Source organism: Aedes aegypti, chromosome 1 (genome assembly GCF_002204515.2).
Source record: "Aedes aegypti strain LVP_AGWG chromosome 1, AaegL5.0 Primary Assembly, whole genome shotgun sequence".
In the NCBI taxonomy this organism is placed as follows: Eukaryota; Metazoa; Arthropoda; class Insecta; order Diptera; family Culicidae; genus Aedes; species Aedes aegypti.
In genome coordinates, this window is record NC_035107.1 from 96,211,462 (window position 1) to 96,231,777 (window position 20,316).

Below are 20,316 nucleotides of genomic sequence, written 5' to 3' on the forward strand. Positions count from 1 at the left end.
TGCTTAAAATAAGATATTTTATATGTAGTTTCCAAGATTATATTCAAATTTTATATTAAAAACCTAAAAATTAAAAAAAATGCGTTTTTTTTTGCATAAAGGCGTATAAGTCACTTTTGCAGCTACGAGTGAGAAAAGACAATTTTGCAAATAACTTCTTACATCATTATGAGTAATAAAAGTACAAAATACAAGGTTTTTCTTGGAAAATATTGAAATTGGCGCTTGGGACAGTTTTGCGATTATGCGTACACTATATGCCATTTATGCAAATTACAGCTCTTTTGACCAGAAACAACTTGCCCTTCCATACCAAGTTGCTCAAATGGCATAATCTTCCAGTTTTGATTTTTGTCCCGCATCTCTATACATTCAACGCACTATGCAACACTCCAAATTTTGGACACATAGGGAACCCTTAGTTACATCGAACAATCTTTAGCATTGATAAAAGATGCCTATCAGAAAATCTTGCCTGGAAAAACATATTTTCAGGAAAATTAATCGATGCCAGTCCCTGTGTTAAATCGCCAAATAAATACTATACCGTTCTAAGTCTAATAACGACTGTCATTTTTTACTTTGCCGAAGGTTTGATTTATTCCAACCTGTGCAACATTTCAAGTATTATCTTTAGTGTCATCCATGAAACGCACTTGCAACATTTTTTTTATGACACTTGCGATTGCAAGAAACAGGTAGGAATGCACGTGATCGTTGAACTATTAGCAGCGAAATCTTCACCCGGTCATCCGTAATTACGATGTGCGAGCAGCGCTTGCAAAAAATCATCTGTTTGATGTTCTATTAGGCTGCTTATCATTACAAAACTATCTGACACATCAGCCGTGAGAATTGTAATTCACATGCAAAGTGGCCGGACTAACGTCTTAACGGGCAGTGCAAATTTACCAAGAATACTATTTACAGTTACACATAGAGCTGAATGAAGTATTTGCCCCAAAGCGTGTTCATCACGCACGACCATTAAACATTATCGTGCACACTCTAAAAGCTTCATCCCATCAAACAGCCAGGGTTCATCAAAATCTAAGAGATTCGAACTGAGATGGGCGTTAGGGTGTAACAGAAAAAAAAACAATGTTCGAAAATTCATGGTGTTCAACCCTAGAATGAAAGATATGCTTACACAGCGTAACAAAAATGACATTTCTGCGTTTCTCAAGGATCAAATTTTGTGAATTTAGCCGTGAATACATCATCACACAAACAATATTAATATCAAATTTCTTTAGTCAATGCATATGAAATAAACAATAAAACTTCTCATGTTTTAATAAAAATATTACAAAAGAAGAAATTATCAAAAAAAAAAAAACATTATAATCTAGATTCAATTTTGGATATTTAAAGAATAAAACCAACACCAACATTACCGAAATGTGGGCTCTCAATACATTTTGTCAGTGGATTATTGTTTTGAAATATATCACAAACGGTAGCAGAGGCGCCAACTTTATGAAAATATAGAGGAGGCAAAATTTACCACTCGAGATTGAGTGTTATTTCATTCAAGTTTCCAAAAATTTAAGTTTTCGCAAACGAATGAAGATGAATGATTATTTAGCATCTTAACTTCAATTTAACTTGTTTTTAAATGTGATGGTTCATAATTCGACTTCAAAAGATGAATATTGAATAATATGTTATTTGGTGAAATTTTTTTGTGCAGATTTATTTTTGGGCAAGAAAAATAGTTTTAATCTTCAAATTTCTTCATCACTGTAAACTTAATGTGTATGGAGAAATTGATTTGATTAAGCCCTTGTAAGTAAGCGTCACAGTTTATGAATTCTTCCTAGAATGTGACCTGGCCTTAGTTGTTTTCATATACTCAGAGGCGGATTTACGAATGTAAAGACCCCGGGCCCGGGGACACAGTCTTGTGGGAACCCCTTTGCAATAAAACTCATTTAAGAAAAAAATATTTTTTCCATTATTTTGTTTTAAGTTTGTTTTGTAATTTGTTGATCGTGTCTGTTGTTTCGAAACCCTTTGAATAATTGTGTTTTAAGGAATCATGTACCATGAATGTTTCAAATAAGTCTGGGTAATTTGGCATAAAGCCATTTGGCATTTGACATTTGACATCATGGTCATTTGGCATAATGGTCAATTGGCGTAGTAGTCATTAGAGAAAGGCATCTTTTGAAAGAAGGAGTATAGGGTAACGGTCGTATTTTGGACCCCCTAAGGAAGTGATAATAGTTTTTTGTCCCAAATAATTGATTGCACAACGTAATCAAGTCAAAGCACATGTCAAAATGTAGAGAAAAACTACCTCTACGAGAAAAAAAATCCTATACGGTCATGCAGGATCCAAAAAACGTCGAAAATAATTAAATTGTGAAGCACTATTTTTCATTATTTTGGACACACCAATACATTTTGGTCCCTCAAAGTCTATATTTTGGACCCCCGGCATTTTTTATTGTTTGGCGATAAAGCCCACGACACTGATTGTATAATATGCTTACCCATAGTCTAATCAATCAATTGACAATGGCAAACCTAAGAAATTCTACGCTTTTAGTTCAGAAATTTGAAAAAAGTTTTTGTTTACATTTGAAAAATTACACTGCGGAACACGTTTTTGTCTCCAGCACCAAAATACCGCTATTCACTTAATTAAGGGTTGCTGAATCCATTGCCGTTTTCAGAAATATCATAGCACGTCTAGTTTTTGAGATATCGACTGTTGAAAATGCAAAAAATGACTATTTCAGCCAACTTGCATGCAAGTTTGCCAGCTTGTAAGGTAATATATTGGCTTAATTTGCCACAGAATTCAAACTTTATGTGTATAACAATACTTATCATCAAAGTTTGTAATATTTTTGATACGGAAAAGTTATTTTTTGATGGTTTAGAGAATTGTTGTATTTTGCCATATAGAAGAAACGAAGAATTTTGTATGGAGACTGCAAGCATGTTGAAAAAATCGATTTAATCGAAATTTAATCGCGCAATTTCAATCAAATTATATCTGAAATGAAAGTTCAAGTTCTATTTTGCATGTTTGGTGGATTAGATTACAAAAAAGTTTGATAAATTGTACTTTAAATTTCATGTAAACATTAAAAAAACCAGTGTTTTATACAACTTTGGCGACCTGTAGCTAAAAATTGTGACGTGCTGGAACATTTCTGAGAATGGCACCAGATTCAGCAACCCCAAATCTACTAGAGACACATAATTTGGTCCTTGAGACACGCAAAAATGCCATTTTTGTTACGCTGTGTTACTGATGGCTTCAATTGCTGCGTGTAACGTGTTGTAACGGTTGCATGGATGAACCGTTTAAATTAAATTAATTTCATATAAAATAACCACATTTTCTATGTACAAACGGTTGGTACAAGTGCGGAATGGTCCTATCTTTCCAAATGGTATGCGAATAGAGTTGGTCTTTCGATTTAAACTGGGAAATTCACAGGAAAATGACCAAGGGGGTCCAAAATATATAGGGGTCCAAAATATATTGGTTACCCTAGTTCTGGGTATGCCAAATGACTTTATTCCAAACGACCTTATACCAAATGGCCCGCTCTCAGCTAATATGATTAAGGCGAAGTAGGCCATTATTGAAATTTGTACGCGTCGTTGATGATTGTTGCTAAATCATGTCACAATTTCGAATTGATAAAAATTAGTTGGTATTGCATTGACACATTTGAAAAATTATCAGCATACTTTCTGCATGTCAGCGCATATGGTGATACTTTTCTGGGTTAATATGAACTTTGAGAATTGATTTTTATTAATTTGAAATTGCGGACTGCTATATCAACATGGCTGCCGAAACGAACGACGGGCTACTTAGCCTTAAAAAAGATGGTACCGTAAACCGAGGGCAAATTAATCAGTGTATTAAAACTTTCTGTTATTTTATCCTTAAGGTATCAAATCTATAACAACTAATAAAGTGCATCGTTTATTTTCTACAATAAACTTTAAATATTTGCATAAAAGGGTAACGGTCCTATTGGATTTTTTGAAGAAGTGATTTTAGTTTGTTGGCTCAATTAATTGATTGCGCAGCGTAACCAAGGCAAAAAACTTGCCAAAATTTAGCGAAAAACTTCTTCTATGACATGAAAAACACCCATGCGGCCATGTAAAATCCAAAAAAACGTCAAAAATAATTGAATTGTGATGCACTGTTTTTCATTATTTTGGACACACCAATACATTTCGGACCCTCAAAGTATATATTTTGGACCCCCGGCATTTTTTATCGTTTGGCGACAAAGTCCACGACACTGGTTGTATAATATGCTTGCCCAAAGTCTAATCAATCGCCTGACAATGGAAAACCTACGAAATTCTACGCTTTTAGTTCAGAAATTTGAAAAAAGTATTTGTTTTCATTTGAAAAATTTCTGACGGCTTCAATTTCTGTGTGTAACGTGTTGTAACGGTTGCATGGATGAACCGATTAAATTAAATTAATTTCATATAAAATAACCACATTTTCTATGTACAAACGGTTGATGCAAGTGCGGAATAGTCCTATCTTTCCAAATGGCGTGCGAATTGAGTTGGTCTTTTGATTTGAACAATTTTGTAGGAAAATGGCCCAGGGGATCCAAAATATATTGGTTACCCTATGTTGTGTGTTTCATGGGCAACTAAACGCACCAGCAACTTTCAAACAGACCAATCAAATCGTCGCCAGCAAACAAATCAAAGGAGGTGATTTGCTGTTATGTTGGTAAGACTGGCGAAACGTCAAATTCGCAGCGACTGGTTGGCTGGCGACTATTTTGGCGACGATTTCACCGGCGACGATTACAAATCGTCGCGTTCGATAGTTCGAAGGGGGAAAAATTACAACACAAGAAAATTGAATATTTTCAAAAGCTTATACTGCGCAAATGCTGAAGGTTACTCATAGAAAAAATATAAGACTTTAAAAACATCTACACAAAACGTCATAATATGACAATTTTGATCAGAAATCGATCTGACGAAGCCTCTAAACGATGTTTCAGAAAGTTTATTTGTTCTACAAAACTGCTATAAATAAGCATATCGTGCATTCTATCTCGTGCATCGTGGATTGAGCACCATGACTTTTCGTTCATTGTTTTTTTTTTCAGGGTCACCCTAATGGGCATCCTCCCGGTATCGTTTCTAAGTTGCCCATTTTTACTGAGCAACATCTCTTCTCAGATCGGTGGCGCCCGGTTAATCAACGAGCAGAGCAATTCGCTCCAAAGCCGATGAATGCACGCACCGTCGTCATCGTCGGATATCCGAATGCATCAAATCCGTTTACTAAGTGCACTCAGGTGCGCGATCGAGAGAGTGAGATTGCGAATAGCCGGTGCTACCGGTTATTTTCAGTTAGAATATGAACTGCACGTTCTGAGCCACCTCGTGGCTTGATATTTAACTGCATGTGGGCGACCGAGGCTTTTCAGATATTAGTTGATCACTGTGGAGCTTGGTTAGAACTAAGCCTGTGACTAAAGTGTTGCACTGGGGATTATTTTAGTGGAAACCGGATTTTCGCGATAGTGTCACTTGATTAGGCTGAAGCAGTTCGTTACGAACCTACGAGAATAAAATGGAAAATTTGTCTAAGAAGGTGGTTTTGGTGGGGATCCTGCAAGTGTTGCTGGCTGTACAACTATGCTCAGCCGAAAAGTTCGAAGTTAAACGTAGGTGGCCTAAGTGAACCCGTGCAATATGAGAATTTCATGTGTTAGTTATTGATTTTGGTATCATCTTATTGTAGCTGCGTTCATCAAGACATGCAGATTTTCGGATGCAGATTTTGTAGCTTGCTCAACAGAGTCAGTGCAAGGACTGTTCGATAAACTTGTGACTGGTAAGTGTAACTTATGTGGAACTGGATATAAATCTTGAGTCTGCTGGTAATAAATTGTTCACGCACGGTGTGTTTTGTAGAGCAATTTCAAAACAAAACATTCGGCATGTCTGAAATTTTGACACAAGAAAGCCATGATTTTCCCCTTTCATTTGCAACCATAACGAAAAGAATCGGTCGGGAGTCTAGAACGATATATTTTTTTTTCAATTTTTTTACGGAGTTTGGGATATAACTTAACCTTAGTAAGGACCTTGGGTCGTTTTCGACCCATTTCAAAATTCAAATCATTGTAACTTTTGAATAAAATAACCTAGCAATTTGACGTTTTCTGACAATGAGGTATTTTTTTATGGGAACATATATTTTTGCGGAAACAAAAGTTTTGAATGTCCTCTTAGGGAGCATCCATAAAATAAAAGTTACAAATTGTGACTTAGGGTTGTTTTCGACCCGCAAATTCAAACAGCTCGAAAAAATCAGTGTGTTGACCGAATTTAGTTCTGTTGGGCTGAAATGAAAGGCACACATGTCGATTTTCGGAAACCCATCCGGAGATTTGGAATTGCGTCATTGCGGCTACCGGGAACCTGCTACATCTGAAAAAACAGTCCCTTTAGAGACCCTTACTTTGACAACCTGTAGTTTCGTAACTAAACAAGTAATCTGAAGTGTCCTCATATTGTTGAATAGGTATTTACGTGGACTGTAAGTAGAGATTCTCAAATCATTCAGTTATTCATACCCGGTTCCGGAAACCCGGAATAGCCGAAAAGTAAGTTTCCATCGCAGTTTTGTGTATGTAATTCACATCGGTATCATTCGGTTGATGGATTTTTTGTCATAAAATTTCTCTGTGATAAGGAACCAATTACCGGTGCACATCCCTTGAAAAACTCGGTCCAATATGGTCCATGCGAAACCGGTTCCTGGAGACCCGGAAGGTAGCCAATCTGGACAAATCGATGAAATTACTCGGATTGATGCCAAAAACCAAATGAATTGTGTCAAACTCATAACGATTCATTATCTTTGAATGTATTTTGCCAAAAGAATGAATTGATGGTTATTCTGGTCATTTTGGAGCACCAAAATGACCACCGGAAAACCCGTAATATGGGACCACTATGTTTTATCACCAAAACTAGGCAGTGCAGCAAACCAGGGCCAGTGACTCTTCTAAATCAATCATAGCGCCAACTCGAACGTCTTTTGATGGAAGATTACCATCAAAAGTCTTTCGAGCTGGCGCTTTTATAAGTTTGGAGCACAACAAAGCTATACAAAACATAGTACTTGATATCTGCTGGATATAAATAGCAAACAAGTCTGTATGCACTAAAGTGCACCTTTTTTGGTGTTATCGGATATTTAAGATTCACCTGATATTTTTGTTAAAGCTTCGTATGATTTCGTTGTTGATCTAGTAAAAGCGTAAAGTTACTGAGTAACATTTTCAAAGCTGATTGAATGTATTTGTTTTATGAATTAGTATAGAATTTCGTACAGCTATAATAAAACTATGCTAAAACTGAACATTACAGCACTTATTGAGATCTCTAAGCAAAATGTTACGATCACACGATCAATCTTTCACAAGTAAATTTGTTATGAATAAAACCTTTCGATGTTTGTATGAATTCATTTGCACTTTTTCTCCCATCCATTTAAAAAGGAAGTGTACTGCCCATAACTGCATATTTGTAACATTCGACAAAAGTAGGCATTGAGTAAATGGCAAGGATGGAAATCTAGTGATCATGACAAAATACATGATGCTTCGCGGTTTTCTTTATCCTGCGATCAAAGCAACAACGATTAATCTTTTGTCGTCAAGCCATCACAACAAACTACGCTCCCCGAAAAATGAATCGTATTGCGTGTGGGCTAGCGATTAATTGTTTGCAAATCAAAGTTCTATTGTTTTGAAGATTTTTCTACTTTTACTTATTGATTTAAGTCCGGACATGCTGTTTGTAATATCGAAATCGTTCAAAAATTGTTTGAGTGAAAAATAATAGCCCGATTGCGGCATGATTAAAGTTGAACGCGACTTGTAACAACATCCGATAAACTCTTTGTCCCACGACAAACAGTGCATCGGATGCTTCATAGGGGAAGTGGTGGTAAAATGAACAGGGGTGGTAAAATGAACACCGTGCCTTTTACCGAGAAAAAACAAATTTCGATGAATTTTTATCACGCACGGACGATTTAGAGCATAAACTTGTGTGTTCGAGTTGATACGTAGGTCTATTGAAGTGAAAATATCAACGAAAACTAAGATTTAAGAAAACCACGTTTGAAAATTAGAACTGACATAATTTTCAGCTCGGAAGATTTGAGGTTTTTCAGTGAGGTGAATATCGTTATGATATGATGTCAAATCTGATACCTTTAGAATTCTTTTTGAATGGGTTACAATCATTAATGAATGTATTTTCGGGGGAGCAATTAAAATTTTTAGAAATATTTGTTTTGCTCACGTTTTTTGCGTGTTGTTCATTTTACCATCAACCGCTGTTCATTTTACCAACATAGTGCAGGTAAAATGAACATTTGCATCGCTTTTTGATATCGATGAAAATATGTGAAAATTTAGCTATTTTAGTCTGAATCCATGTCGCTGCTATACATTACATCCCTATTTTTGATGTTGTGCAATAGAACTATACAAAATCCTCGTTTTTCTATCAGAAACAAGCTGATTTCCTTAAGGTGTTCATTTTACCACCCCTTCCCCTATATCTGTTCTACGTGCGCGTAGTGAGCTGTTCAAATCATGCTGCTGTAAGAACGACGGCCCTCTTAGACCATTCAAATACTTTGTTTTTTGTCGCTAGAGACGATTTTTTTTCCATCCTTGGTAAATGGAGTGCCAAGTGTGCATTTTATGGCAGTATGGGAGGAAACTAAAATTTCTAAAAATTACCAGAAACACAAAAGTGCTTATTTGAGGCTGATATTTTGTTTAACTCATATCGCATACTAGGTGAATTGCCAGAAAATAATTCTGATAGATATTTCATTGCTATGACATTACGAGGTTCATTTATAATCTCAATGTGACTGTTATGCGATTATAATTACCAATTTGACAAAACAACTTGGTATTTTTTCGAATTTTCTAGAACAATCTCACAGATTTCAGTAAGTTGATCGGAAGTTTTTATCATTTGATGACTCTCCATGATATTAACTCCAATTTGTCAAAAATGTCGAATGTGACTGTTTTGCAGTTATGGGCAGTGTATATTCGTCAGAATTATTATTAGTAATTTTATCTTTATTTACGAGATTTTCAGCCCTAGACTCGCTGCTAATCTGAGAATATTTGTCAGCAATTCTGTTTGTTTTACCATCGCAAACAAAAGCAATGTTCTGTCAATTCTCACAACGAACACATGGACAATAGTGTCAACAATGCATTGCTATTGCAATTGAGTTGGAATATTGGATTTATGAAATGTTATATTGCGTCTGTCATTGGCACAAATGTGAACTTGTCAATTGTCTAGAATCTATGACAAAGGGCAAAGAATCGAAGAGGAGTAAAGTGGGGATAAAAGGTCAAAAATCTTCTTTAAAAAATGATTTAATTACCCATAATGCAAATCACTTTCAACCTTTGGTCCTTTTGACCTTTTGCATTTTCTATATCAGAATAAATAATTTTGAGATTTAAGGGGGTATATAAAATAACGTGTATCTGACATCATTTATACTTATAATATCACAGTGTTAAATACCGTCATAATATTCGACTGTAATAATTTGATAGTATATATACCAGAAGTTTTCAACGTTTTTGGCTCGCGGAGCACTTTTTGAAATAAAATTGTATTGCGGATCGCTTGTCCTTCATCATCACTCCGTTTTTAAATCTAGATTTTTGTTCACGCTTAAATTGACCCTATCATTCCTACGAAAATCATGAAGTAGGATTTATTTTGGAAAATCTTCCACTAAATATGGTTTTATTTTTAAGTTTTAATTTTTATCTAAAATGATTTGTTGTACTTCATTGATCAAACTTTTCTATTTCAAGATTAAACTGTAAAAATTATGCATTCAAATAAAATTATATTTGGTTTTTCGCCGAACATTGAAATTTTTTTCTTATCTTTGTAGTTTGTTCGAACACCTGAGCGAGTTTCTGTAGCGAAATATTTCTTTTTAAGCCTTCATTAATGCGTTTGAATGGGTTGATCACAGGTTCAGCACTATCAAATATATTAATAATTTTGATTGAATTCGTGATATCCCGAAATCTTAATCAACCAGCCTCAAGTTATAAAAGTGATCAAACTTAGTTTATCGATCCTACAAGTTTTGCAGACAAAATTCTACACGTTCTGCTACAAGCCAACTTGATTTTTCACTTTCGGAACGCTTGATTTCAGGATTTATCAATTTGTCATCCAATTTTTGTGGGAAATAATAGGAAATAATTAGCATTTTAAAGCGAACTAATTGCATGCAAAGTTTAAGCGATGTAACTACACGGCAGAAGAGGAGATTCATTTTAAAACAGTTTAAGAATAGATATTGTGATGCTTTTTAATTTATTTTCAAGAGACCGTATGAAAGTTACTTACGTTGATTTTAAAAAGTAATTGAGAAATGTTCCTCATTTTGTATACGGTGTCAAAATTTCGATTATTATCGAAATGGAATGTAGCTCAGATTTTTTTTTTTTGACGAGGATGAGTATTGCAACAAAAAACTACTTATTTCGATGTTTGATAAGACAAATGAGCGTATAAATTAATTCCAATAATCATTGAGCTAATTATACCAATTCTGTTTAGCTGGCGTTCGTCGAAAATCTGTGGCACCTGTGCTACCATGGAAAAGAGAGGCTTGAATTCAAGAAACTCCAGTTTCTCAGCTAAAACCGACCCATACAAAATGTATGGGAAAATGTTCACCGACAGAATATTTTAGCCTTCAAATAACAAAATCTTAGCCCAAATTTTGAACGCTTTCGTAAAAATATCAGAGCTAGCAGAAAGTTCACCATGTGTGTAAGACTCGTAGAAACTGTGTTTCGTCATCCACCATAACGTCAAAAACAACAAACCAACGAGTTACTAATTGATTAGTGCGATCGGTTTTGTTCTATAAATATTAAATCTTGAAAATTCTCGATATGGCTGGATTTGGTTTAATTAACCCCTCTACCGGCAGCTTCATTTTTTACCGATAAAAAATATTCAAAAAGCGATAACATGTTTGTTTCTTGATATTTTTGCACAATTCTTTCACAAGTTCTCAAAAAACTCTTCTAGTTTTAGAATATGTGTCAATATTGATAATTAGTCTTCGGGATCCAAAGATATTCCAAAATTCCTTGGGGGACCAGAAATCAGAATATTAATAATCTTCGAAAAGTGCCCGTACAGGTCATTAACCCGTATAGGCCTGAGTGAAAGTTAAAATACTGAAACTCTCACCGCTCAGCGAATACTTAACGCTCAACTCTCCGTCATCGTAATCATCGTCATCATCGAAACTTCAAAAGCAGTTTTTGTTTTCAAAACTGAAAATTATTCGATGAAAATGTGTTCACTGTGTTTCAACTGGAGAATACAATACAGTGAACACATTTTCCTGAAAATTTTCTTGATTTTGAACGAAAAAACTGCTTTTGAAATTTTCCAAATCAATGACGGATCCTGTCCCCTTAATGGATATCAACTTTTTTTTATCAGTATACTCCTATACATATCTAGTTCATAAAAACTGCCAAAGGATCTCGGTTCATGTGGTCGGAATTATTCCAGTGGGTTACTGGGTAGGTCGGATGAAAAAGGTACAGATAATTTCCGAAATCAGCTATAATGTGACCGCTATACCATGGAATTTTAAGAAAAATGCATCTGCGTAAACCTTTTGAGAACCGATTGAATATGATAATCTTGAGTTCTGCATTTGATTGACCTTACGAATGACCGTTTTCTGGTCCCCAGAACATCTCAAATTTATGATAAAGTAGTCAACTTGACATTTAGTGAATTATTATGTTTGATCTCTAGTATTCGAGAATTGAAACTGTTTAGTATCCATCAAAGCTGTAGACGGTTCTTCAGGCCATTTGGTCTGAGCGGACATATCCGGTACATTCTAAATGGTGCAAACCTCTTCATGCATAATGTTGAATATCAGATCACATTTATGCAAATTTAAATAATTGTCGTTGGTAATAAATAAAGATAACACAGCGTAACAAAAATGACACTTTTGCGTGTCTCAAGAATCGAATCATGTGTCTCTAGTAGATTTGGGGTTGCTGAATCTGATGCCGTTCTCAGAAATGTTCCAGCACGTCACAATTTTTAGCTACAGGTCGCCAAAGTTGTATAAAACACTGGTTTCATTGATGTTTACATAAAATTTAAGCAATGATTTATCAAAAAATATTATGATCTAATCTACCAAGCATGCATAATAGGACTTTATCTTTCATTTCAGATATAATTTGATTGAAATTGCACGATTAAATTGAGGTTAAATCGATTTTTCAACATGCTTGCAGTCTCCATACGAAATTCTTCGTTTCTCTTATATGGCAAAATACAAAACTTTTCTAAACCAACAAAAAATAACTTTTGAGCATCTGAAGTATCATAAACATCGATGATAAGTATTGTTATACACATGAAGTTCGAGTTCTGATGCAAATTAAGCAAATAAATTGCCATACAAGCTGGAAAACTTGCATGCAAGTTGGCTGAAATAGTCAAAATTGACATTTTCAACAGCCAATATCTCAAAAACTAGACGTGCTATGATATTTCTGTAAATGGCAATGGATTCAGTAACCCTCATTTAAGTAAATAGCGGTATTTTGGTGCTTGAGACAAAATCGTGTTCCGCAGTGTAATTCGGCATGTCCCAAAAATAGCCCTTGTTTTATCCGACTTAAACCAGTGACTACGGTCTCAGGAATATTCCCGAGTTCCTCGGGCTACTTCTCGAAACTTGATATTTGTGTATTGGCTTAGCTGTGAGGGATTTAGCATGTTTGCTTTCACTCAGGCCTATACAGGTTAAGGTTTAACATACTCTCTTATTTGTTTAAGCTGCAGTACGTGTAATTAGTTAATTTCAAGAAACACATTATCACAAGTGGTCATTAGTTGTTCTCGCCGCATTTTCCCATTGTGTAATAAGCACTGATATTCAGTTACTTTCCAATCGCTGAACGCACCGCCAAACCTATTAGTGTTGCTAACCAATGACTTTGTGAAAATTCTACACCGTTGTCAGCACTAGTCGAACGAAGATAAGCTGAATGCATCCCACTATTCAACCAAATTAATTATCTACTATTTAAAGTAACAACTTGCAAAAAAAGTAAAACTATCCAATCGCCTTAGTCGTCATCGTCGCGTCACTGCCACTGCCATCGAGCGCCATAAGGCAAAGCACACGACACGCGGATACACGGCATTTAACATTGATCGTGAAAAACTCACCCTCTCTAAGCAACGCACAGTGGTAGCGATCATTGACCAAAAACCTGAAAACAAGTTGTCTTGTTTTCCATTCCATTATACTTTTATGTATCAATTATTGAAATTGATTTCAAGAATGTAGAAACACAATTTTTATACACGTTCCTGTTCTATGGGTTTTCCTGTTATTGAAACTTTTATAAAAATCATGTGCTTTGTGCATTCTGTTTGTTGTCTCCGTAAACCAGAATCAATCCAATGTTCAAACGATTTGAAGCACCGAGCCTTAGAACAAATGTAAATCTATCAACTATGATCGCTTCTTAGAACAAATGGAACCACTGTGCAATGCAACGGTAGCAAGCGGTGCCAACGGTCGATCGGAGCATATGTACGCACATGGGCACCAACCACCCATCGGAAAGTTGTGCAACATCGGTAAGGTTAGAACCAGCTCGACTTGGTTGGGTGCAGTCTCGACAACAACGACAACAGTTCAACGACTATGTATACTGGCGAATCTGTCCTCAATTCTGATAATTTATATTTGATCATCGTAGGTCCAATCAAGATCTAAGCCAGAGCTCCCACGGTTGAGCTTTACGAAGGCGATATGGGATGGCAGCATCGGCTGAAAAGTTCTGTAAACTAGCTTTTAGGGGAGTGCAGAAACTTGGTGCTCCGTGAGGCCTCGGAAGGTGCTCCGCGACAGTTTTGAAAATTTGTACCAATGTCTTTAAATCGATTGATTCTTCATAAGGGCTTATCTGCATTGATCAATTTATCTTCATCGTTGCTCACTTTGCATTATTGCAGCAAACTGATTTACTTTCCGTAACATGTTCTTGTGCTGTAAAATAAAGAATCACTACATTTTACTACATAAATAAGAAATATTACGATTTTTTTTAAGTTGGCGTAGCTATTAACGAAAATAAGAGGAAGGATGAAAAGAAATCGATCATCTCATGTCAGTTAAGCTCTTATGAAGGAACAGTGGTGAAATATCTCAAATATTTGCTTTAAAATGCGCTTCTAGTTAAGCCATATTTTGAATATTCGAGAATATAAATTTAAAGCCCAAATAACCGATGGCACTGAAAATTGGATCAGTAAATCGTTGGTTGCAACCAATCGATAGAATTTTCATTTCAAACCACTATCTTGTTGTCTAGATTTATGCTCTTGAAAATTTAGAGATGGATTTATTTAATTTTCACAATATGATATTTTCGACGTTATGGTGGATCACGAGACACAGTTTTTACGAGTCTTTATATACAAAGTGATAAAATCTCGATATCTATTGAACTGCTCTCTCTCGTACCTCGTATATTTTACAAAAATGTTTAAAATTTGGGCTAAGACTTTGTAAATAGAAGGTTAAAAATATTCAATCGGTGAAAATTTTCCCTTAAGTTTTGTATGTGACGGTTTTAGCTGTAAAGTTGGATCGATCGAAAAATACCCTCAAAGTTGAAGAAATCTATTTTTTTTCAAAGAATATTTGGAAACTTTCAGGGTATTATTGGAATGTTTATCCCTCGTATAAAAATATCTGAGATATATGCAACTTCTATGATAATCGAAAATTTTGACGATGTGAAACACAATTAGAAATATTTCACAGGTTTCATAAGTAATATAAATATTCTAGAGAGTGCTGAACTTGTGTCTAACTTATCCAGACAGTGCCCTCAGAAAAGAAATATTTTGCTACCAGTACTCCCTTAGAGCTTACAGTAAAAGCCGGAAAGTTTTCAAATTGCAACAACTCTGCTATGTTCAGGCCAAGAATTTTGGCATATATGTCAAAAAAAAAACAGTTTCATTCAGATGCCTAATTGTCATAGTTTAACCTTGAAATAAAAATCAACATTCAAGATTTTCGTAAAAAAATATAAGGTCGATTGAGGCGTGTAAAAAAATCAGATTTCAAACGGAGTGATGATGAAGAAGGTGCTCCACGCAACAATTTTATTCCAAAAAGTGCTCCGCGAGCCAAAAAGACTGAAAACCCCTGTTTAGACAAATTTTCCGAACATCAAATTGAAGCTGCCTTTAGCCTTTGATTCAAGTGAGGAATCATAGAGCGCTGCCAATCGTGGTCAGTTGTTCCGCATTTGGAGGATTTAGGCAACAGATCTTGAACTCACTTAAGGGAATCAAGGTTTCCTTCCTTCTAAATCGCAAAGAAAGGAGATTGTCGCGTTGCGCCAGAAACTCTTTATTTATTTATTTAGTTGATGTTACATCAATTAATTTAATAAAACCTTGTTAACGAGGTTACGCCAATTTACTCGGTCCATGTCTGTGTCTCTCCAACTTCGATTTTGGCCCACGTTCTCCAGATCTTGTTGCACCTGATCAAGCCACCTCGCTCGCTGTGCTCCTCGCCTTCTTGTGCCAACCAGATTCGACGCGAACACCATCTTTGCAGGATTGTTGTCCGGTAGTCTTGCAACATGCCCTGCCCAGCGCACCCTTCCGGCTTTCGCAACCTTCTGGATACTGGGTTCGTCGTAGAGCCTAGCGAGCTCGTGGTTCATTCTTCGCCGCCACACACCGTTTTCCTGTACTCCGCCAAAGATCGTCCTAAGCACCCTTCGTTCGAACACTCCAAGTGCTTGCAGGTTCTCTTCCAGCATGGTCCATGCTTCATGTCCATAGAGGACCACCGGTCTTATAAGCGTTTTGTATATGGTACATTTGGTGCGAGGGTGAATCTTTATCGACCGCAGCTTCTTCTGGAGCCCATAGTAGGGGCGACTTCCACTGATGATGCGTCTCCGTATTTCACGACTCACGTTGTTATCAGCCGAACTCATCAACCACCTCAAAAGTATCCCCGTCTATCGTAACACTGCTTCCCAGGCGGGCTCTGTCGCGCTCAGTTCCGCCTATCAGCATGTACTTTGTTTTTGACGCATTCACCACCAAGCCGACTTTTGTCGCTTCACGTTTCAGGCGGGTGTACAGGTCTGCCACCGTTCCAAATGTTCTGCCGACAATCATTCATATCATCCGCGAAGCAAACAAATTGGCTGGATCTTGTGAAAATCGTACCTCGGTTATTGAACCCGGCTCTCCGCATGACACCTTCTAGCGCGATGTTGAACAGCACGCACGAAAGTCTATCATCCTGTCGAAGTCCCCGGCGGGATTCGAACGAACTGGTTCACCCGAAATCTTCACGCTATTCTGCACACCGTCCATCGTTGCTCTTATTAGTCTTGTGAGCTTCCCGGGAAAGCTGTACTCGTCCATGATTTTCCATAGCTCTTCGCGGTCGATACTATCATAAGCCGCTTTGAAATCGATGAACAAGTGATGCGTTGGGACTTGGTATTCACGGCATTTCTGGAGGATTTGCCGTACAGTGACGATTTGGTCCGTTGTCGAGCGGCCGTTGATGAAACCAGCTTGATAACTTCCCACAAACTCATTTGTTATTGGTGATAGACGACGGAAGATAATCTGCTATCCCAGGCGGCATTCAGTATAGTGATCGCACGATAGTTTTCACATTCAAGTTTGTCGCCCTTCTTGTAGATGGGGCATATGACCCCTTGCTTCCACTCCTCCGGCAGCTGTTCCGTTTCCCAGATTCTGACAATCAACCAGTGCAGACAGGCTGCCAACCTCTCCGGGCCCATTTTGATGAGCTCAGCTCCAATACCATCCTTACCAGCGACCTTGTTATTCTTGAGCTGGTTGATGGCATCCTTAACTTCCCTCAATGTGGGGGCAGGTTGGTTTCCTTCATCCGCCGTGCTGACGTAGCCACTTCATCCGCTGTCGTGACCCTCGGCGCCTGTGTTCTCCGTGCCATTCAGGTGTTCATCGTAGTGCTGCTTCCACCTTTCAATCACCTCACATCCGTCCGTCAAGATGCTTCCGTCCTTATCCCTACACATTTCGGCTCGCGGCACGAAGCCTTTTCGGGATACGTTAAGCTTCTCGTAGAACTTTCGAGTTTCTTGTGTGCTGTGTGCCGTTCCATTTCTTCACATTCCGCTTCTTCCAGGCGGCGCTTTTTGTCCCGGAATAGGCGGGTTTGCTGCTTTCGTTTTCTTTTATATCGTCCCACGTTTTGTGGCGTTCCTTGCTGCAGCTTTGCAGCCCACGCTGCATCCTTCTCCTCTAAAACCTGCCTGCATTCTTCGTCGAACCAATCATCACATGTCCTCCTTTCTCTCGTTGACGTTCCTGCGCTGGTGTATTTTTAAGGCTGGCTTGCAGGGCCTTACACCAACCATTCCCCCTAAATGTTCGGAGGGCCATAGTGCGCAGTTTAGCTCCTTCTCTGGCACTCGAACAATGATCAGCCGCCCCTGACATGGGGAACAGACTCTGTTGTGAGCCGCTCCTAACATGGAGTACAGACGCTCAAGGTTTGCAGAAGCAAACCCCCCTTCCCTGTCAGCATACAACCAAAGTTCCCACCGGGGGTTGGTTACCCGATCTTCCCCAAGGTTACTCGTACCCCGGCCAGTACCGACCAAAATATACTGTTCCAATAAGCGGGTTCTAGCACATTTCTTTCATACACCATAGAACTACCATAAACTTCTATCGGGCTCTGAAATTGACTCAAAAAATGCAATAATCAATCAGTTCATTGCTTTTCAACACTTTGTCCGTTCTGTCTGCACAGAAATTTTTGCAATTTCTGACCACTCATCTAAATATAGTAAATGGTTAAAAATCAAAATTAAATGCATCGAATCTAGGAATATTTATAAATTTCTATTGATGGATAAGTAGAAGAATCATTCGATGTCGAAAAAACTGACAAATCTCTTGAAATTTTTTCACTTCCTCGCATATCTCAGCGCGCTGATCATTTTCGCTGTTATGGTAATAAGCACTTGGTCCTCTCTGACTGCACACTTTTATCGATGTTTTTTGATCATCCAAAGCAAATTTGTTACATATCTCTCTGTTCAAATCTGATCAAAGTGAAACGGAGGTAAGGTAATTTTGCATCTTATGAGAGAAAAAATCCAATTTTCCCAAGTTTTATATTTGGTCCCCTCTGACTTAACGCCGACCAATTCTGAGAAAAAAAACATTGTTTTCCATTGAAATTTTGTAGTTTTTTTTTTTCAATCAAATTTGACATTCATTTCGGGACTTCCGGGATTCCCGGGACGTAAGACCTTATATCCCGGAAAACGAGAAATCCCGAAATTTGTCACATCCCGGGATGGACACTCTAGTAGTTTATCCTCATTATGGGATAGCCTTTCTTCTAACAAAAAAAATGGATAAATATTACACATGATAGTTGGGCACATGAAAAACCGACATTTGTCGCCGCTAGGAAAAGTATATGTTTAAGTGAGAAGTGAGAGGCCTTCCTTAGCCTAGTGGTTAGAGTCCGCGGCCACAAAGCAAAGCCATTCTGAAGGTGTTTGGCTTCGATTCCCGGTCGGCCCAAGATCTTTTCGTAATGGAAATTTCCATGACTTCCCTGGACATAGAGTATCATCGTACCTGCCTCACAATATACGAATGCGAAAATGACAACTTTGGCAAAAGAAAACTCTCAGTTAATAACTGTGGAAGTGCTCATAAGAACACTAAGCTGAGAAGCAGGTTCTGTCCCAGTGAGGACGTTAATGCCAAGAAGAAGAAGAAGTTAGAAATCTAAGCGATTTATCGTCACAATGTTCTGGATATGAGTTTCTTATAACTTCAAACATAAACTATTCTCATGGATGGAAGAATAGTGCAAGCCCTATTGTTTTTACACGTAAATAACACCATCGGAAAATTTCCTTTAGGATTGAATACCACACATGAAGCCGCCATACCTGTAAAAAGGAGAAAAACAATCTGAAAACTATAAAATATGAGTAATAGCTACGAAATTAACGAAAAAAACTAATTTACGTTTTGTTGCGTCTTGCTTTTATTTGGATTAATAAAAACTATATTTATTTATCCAAATAAAAGCTGCTACATAAACAAACTAGCACTGCTTTGAGAATTCGTTTTCGTTAGAGTTATCCCAATCCGAACAAACTTGAAAATTTTATAATGTTCTGAGAAAATCTCAAAGCCGGAAATTCTGAAAAATCAGGTTTCAACTGCGCGGCTTGTGACCGTCCGATGAGGATGAGTCGCAAATTGCATTTTGTGATCACTGCCAGCAGTGTTACCATTTCGGCAGTGTTGGCGTCACATCAGATATAAGGGATGTTTCATGGTCCTGTCAAAAGTGCAATGTAGGTGCAAGGTCAGTGATTCAGATGGACAAGGAGAAGATTTTGCACCAGAAGCGACTTGAGATGCAGCAGGAGTTAAACGAAATGCGCGAACAGCTCGAAAAAGAGTAATGGGAGATGGAACTGGAGTTCGAAAGGGCGCAAATGAAGAAAAAAATTGCCGAAGAGCAGGCTCATCAGAAGAAGCTTGCTGAAATACGGATGGAGATAGAGGAAAGGCTGAAGCAACTGAAGCTGACGCGGAGTGAAGTGCCAACGAAAACTGAAACGGAGTTGGAAGGTGCAGTTGGAGGCAACGAAGTGGAGGGTTCGAAGAAGCGGTCACTGAAGACGATGAAACCGGAGAAAGTGAAGCCAGCAAAAATGCTCGAGTAAGGGAAGTCGGGAAAAATACAGCCTGGAAAAGCAAATCCGACAAAAGTGAGTCCAGGTGATCCTAGAGGAGCATATCGCGAACATTCGACGCCGAAAGTAACCCAGAAGCTCGCGAAGAAGTCGCCAGCTGCGGAAAAGTTTTCTGATCGGTCGCGATGCGGATGAAACGTCTTTCGGATATCCGGAGATCCCCAGGAAGATGATGCAGAAGCTGGTAGAAGTTAGCGAATCGGAAAGTGAAGAGAGTTCCGAAGAAGAAGAAGAGCCATCCGGAGAAGATGAAAGCTGCGAAGAAGAAGGTCTCGACGAGGAAGAGCGCTCCGAGGAGGAGGAAGTTCTTGTCGAAGGCGTAGAGGAGGAAGAGGAGCTCCGAAGAAGAAGATATAAGGTG

The 20,316-nt window shown here is 37.8% G+C and overlaps 2 protein-coding genes across 3 annotated transcripts in view; one reads left to right on the forward strand and one right to left on the reverse strand.

Annotated features, from left to right (window-relative positions):
- The window catches only part of LOC5570418 (muscle-specific protein 20), a 184,286-nt gene that overhangs the window by 108,634 nt on the left and 55,336 nt on the right, over positions 1 to 20,316 (reverse strand). The gene's annotated exons all lie outside the window — the stretch shown is intronic.
- LOC5570420 (protein takeout) overlaps positions 5,439 to 20,316 on the forward strand; it is a 38,756-nt gene continuing 23,878 nt past the window's right edge. The window contains exons 1-2 of one of the 2 annotated variants that reach the window (XM_021843070.1): positions 5,439 to 5,687; positions 5,765 to 5,857. In XM_021843070.1, coding sequence (XP_021698762.1) covers positions 5,594 to 5,687; positions 5,765 to 5,857 — 187 coding nt within the window. In that variant the 5' untranslated portion in view covers positions 5,439 to 5,593. The remainder of the gene's footprint in view (positions 5,688 to 5,764; positions 5,858 to 20,316) is intronic. The other variant, XM_021843064.1, reaches the window with a different exon arrangement.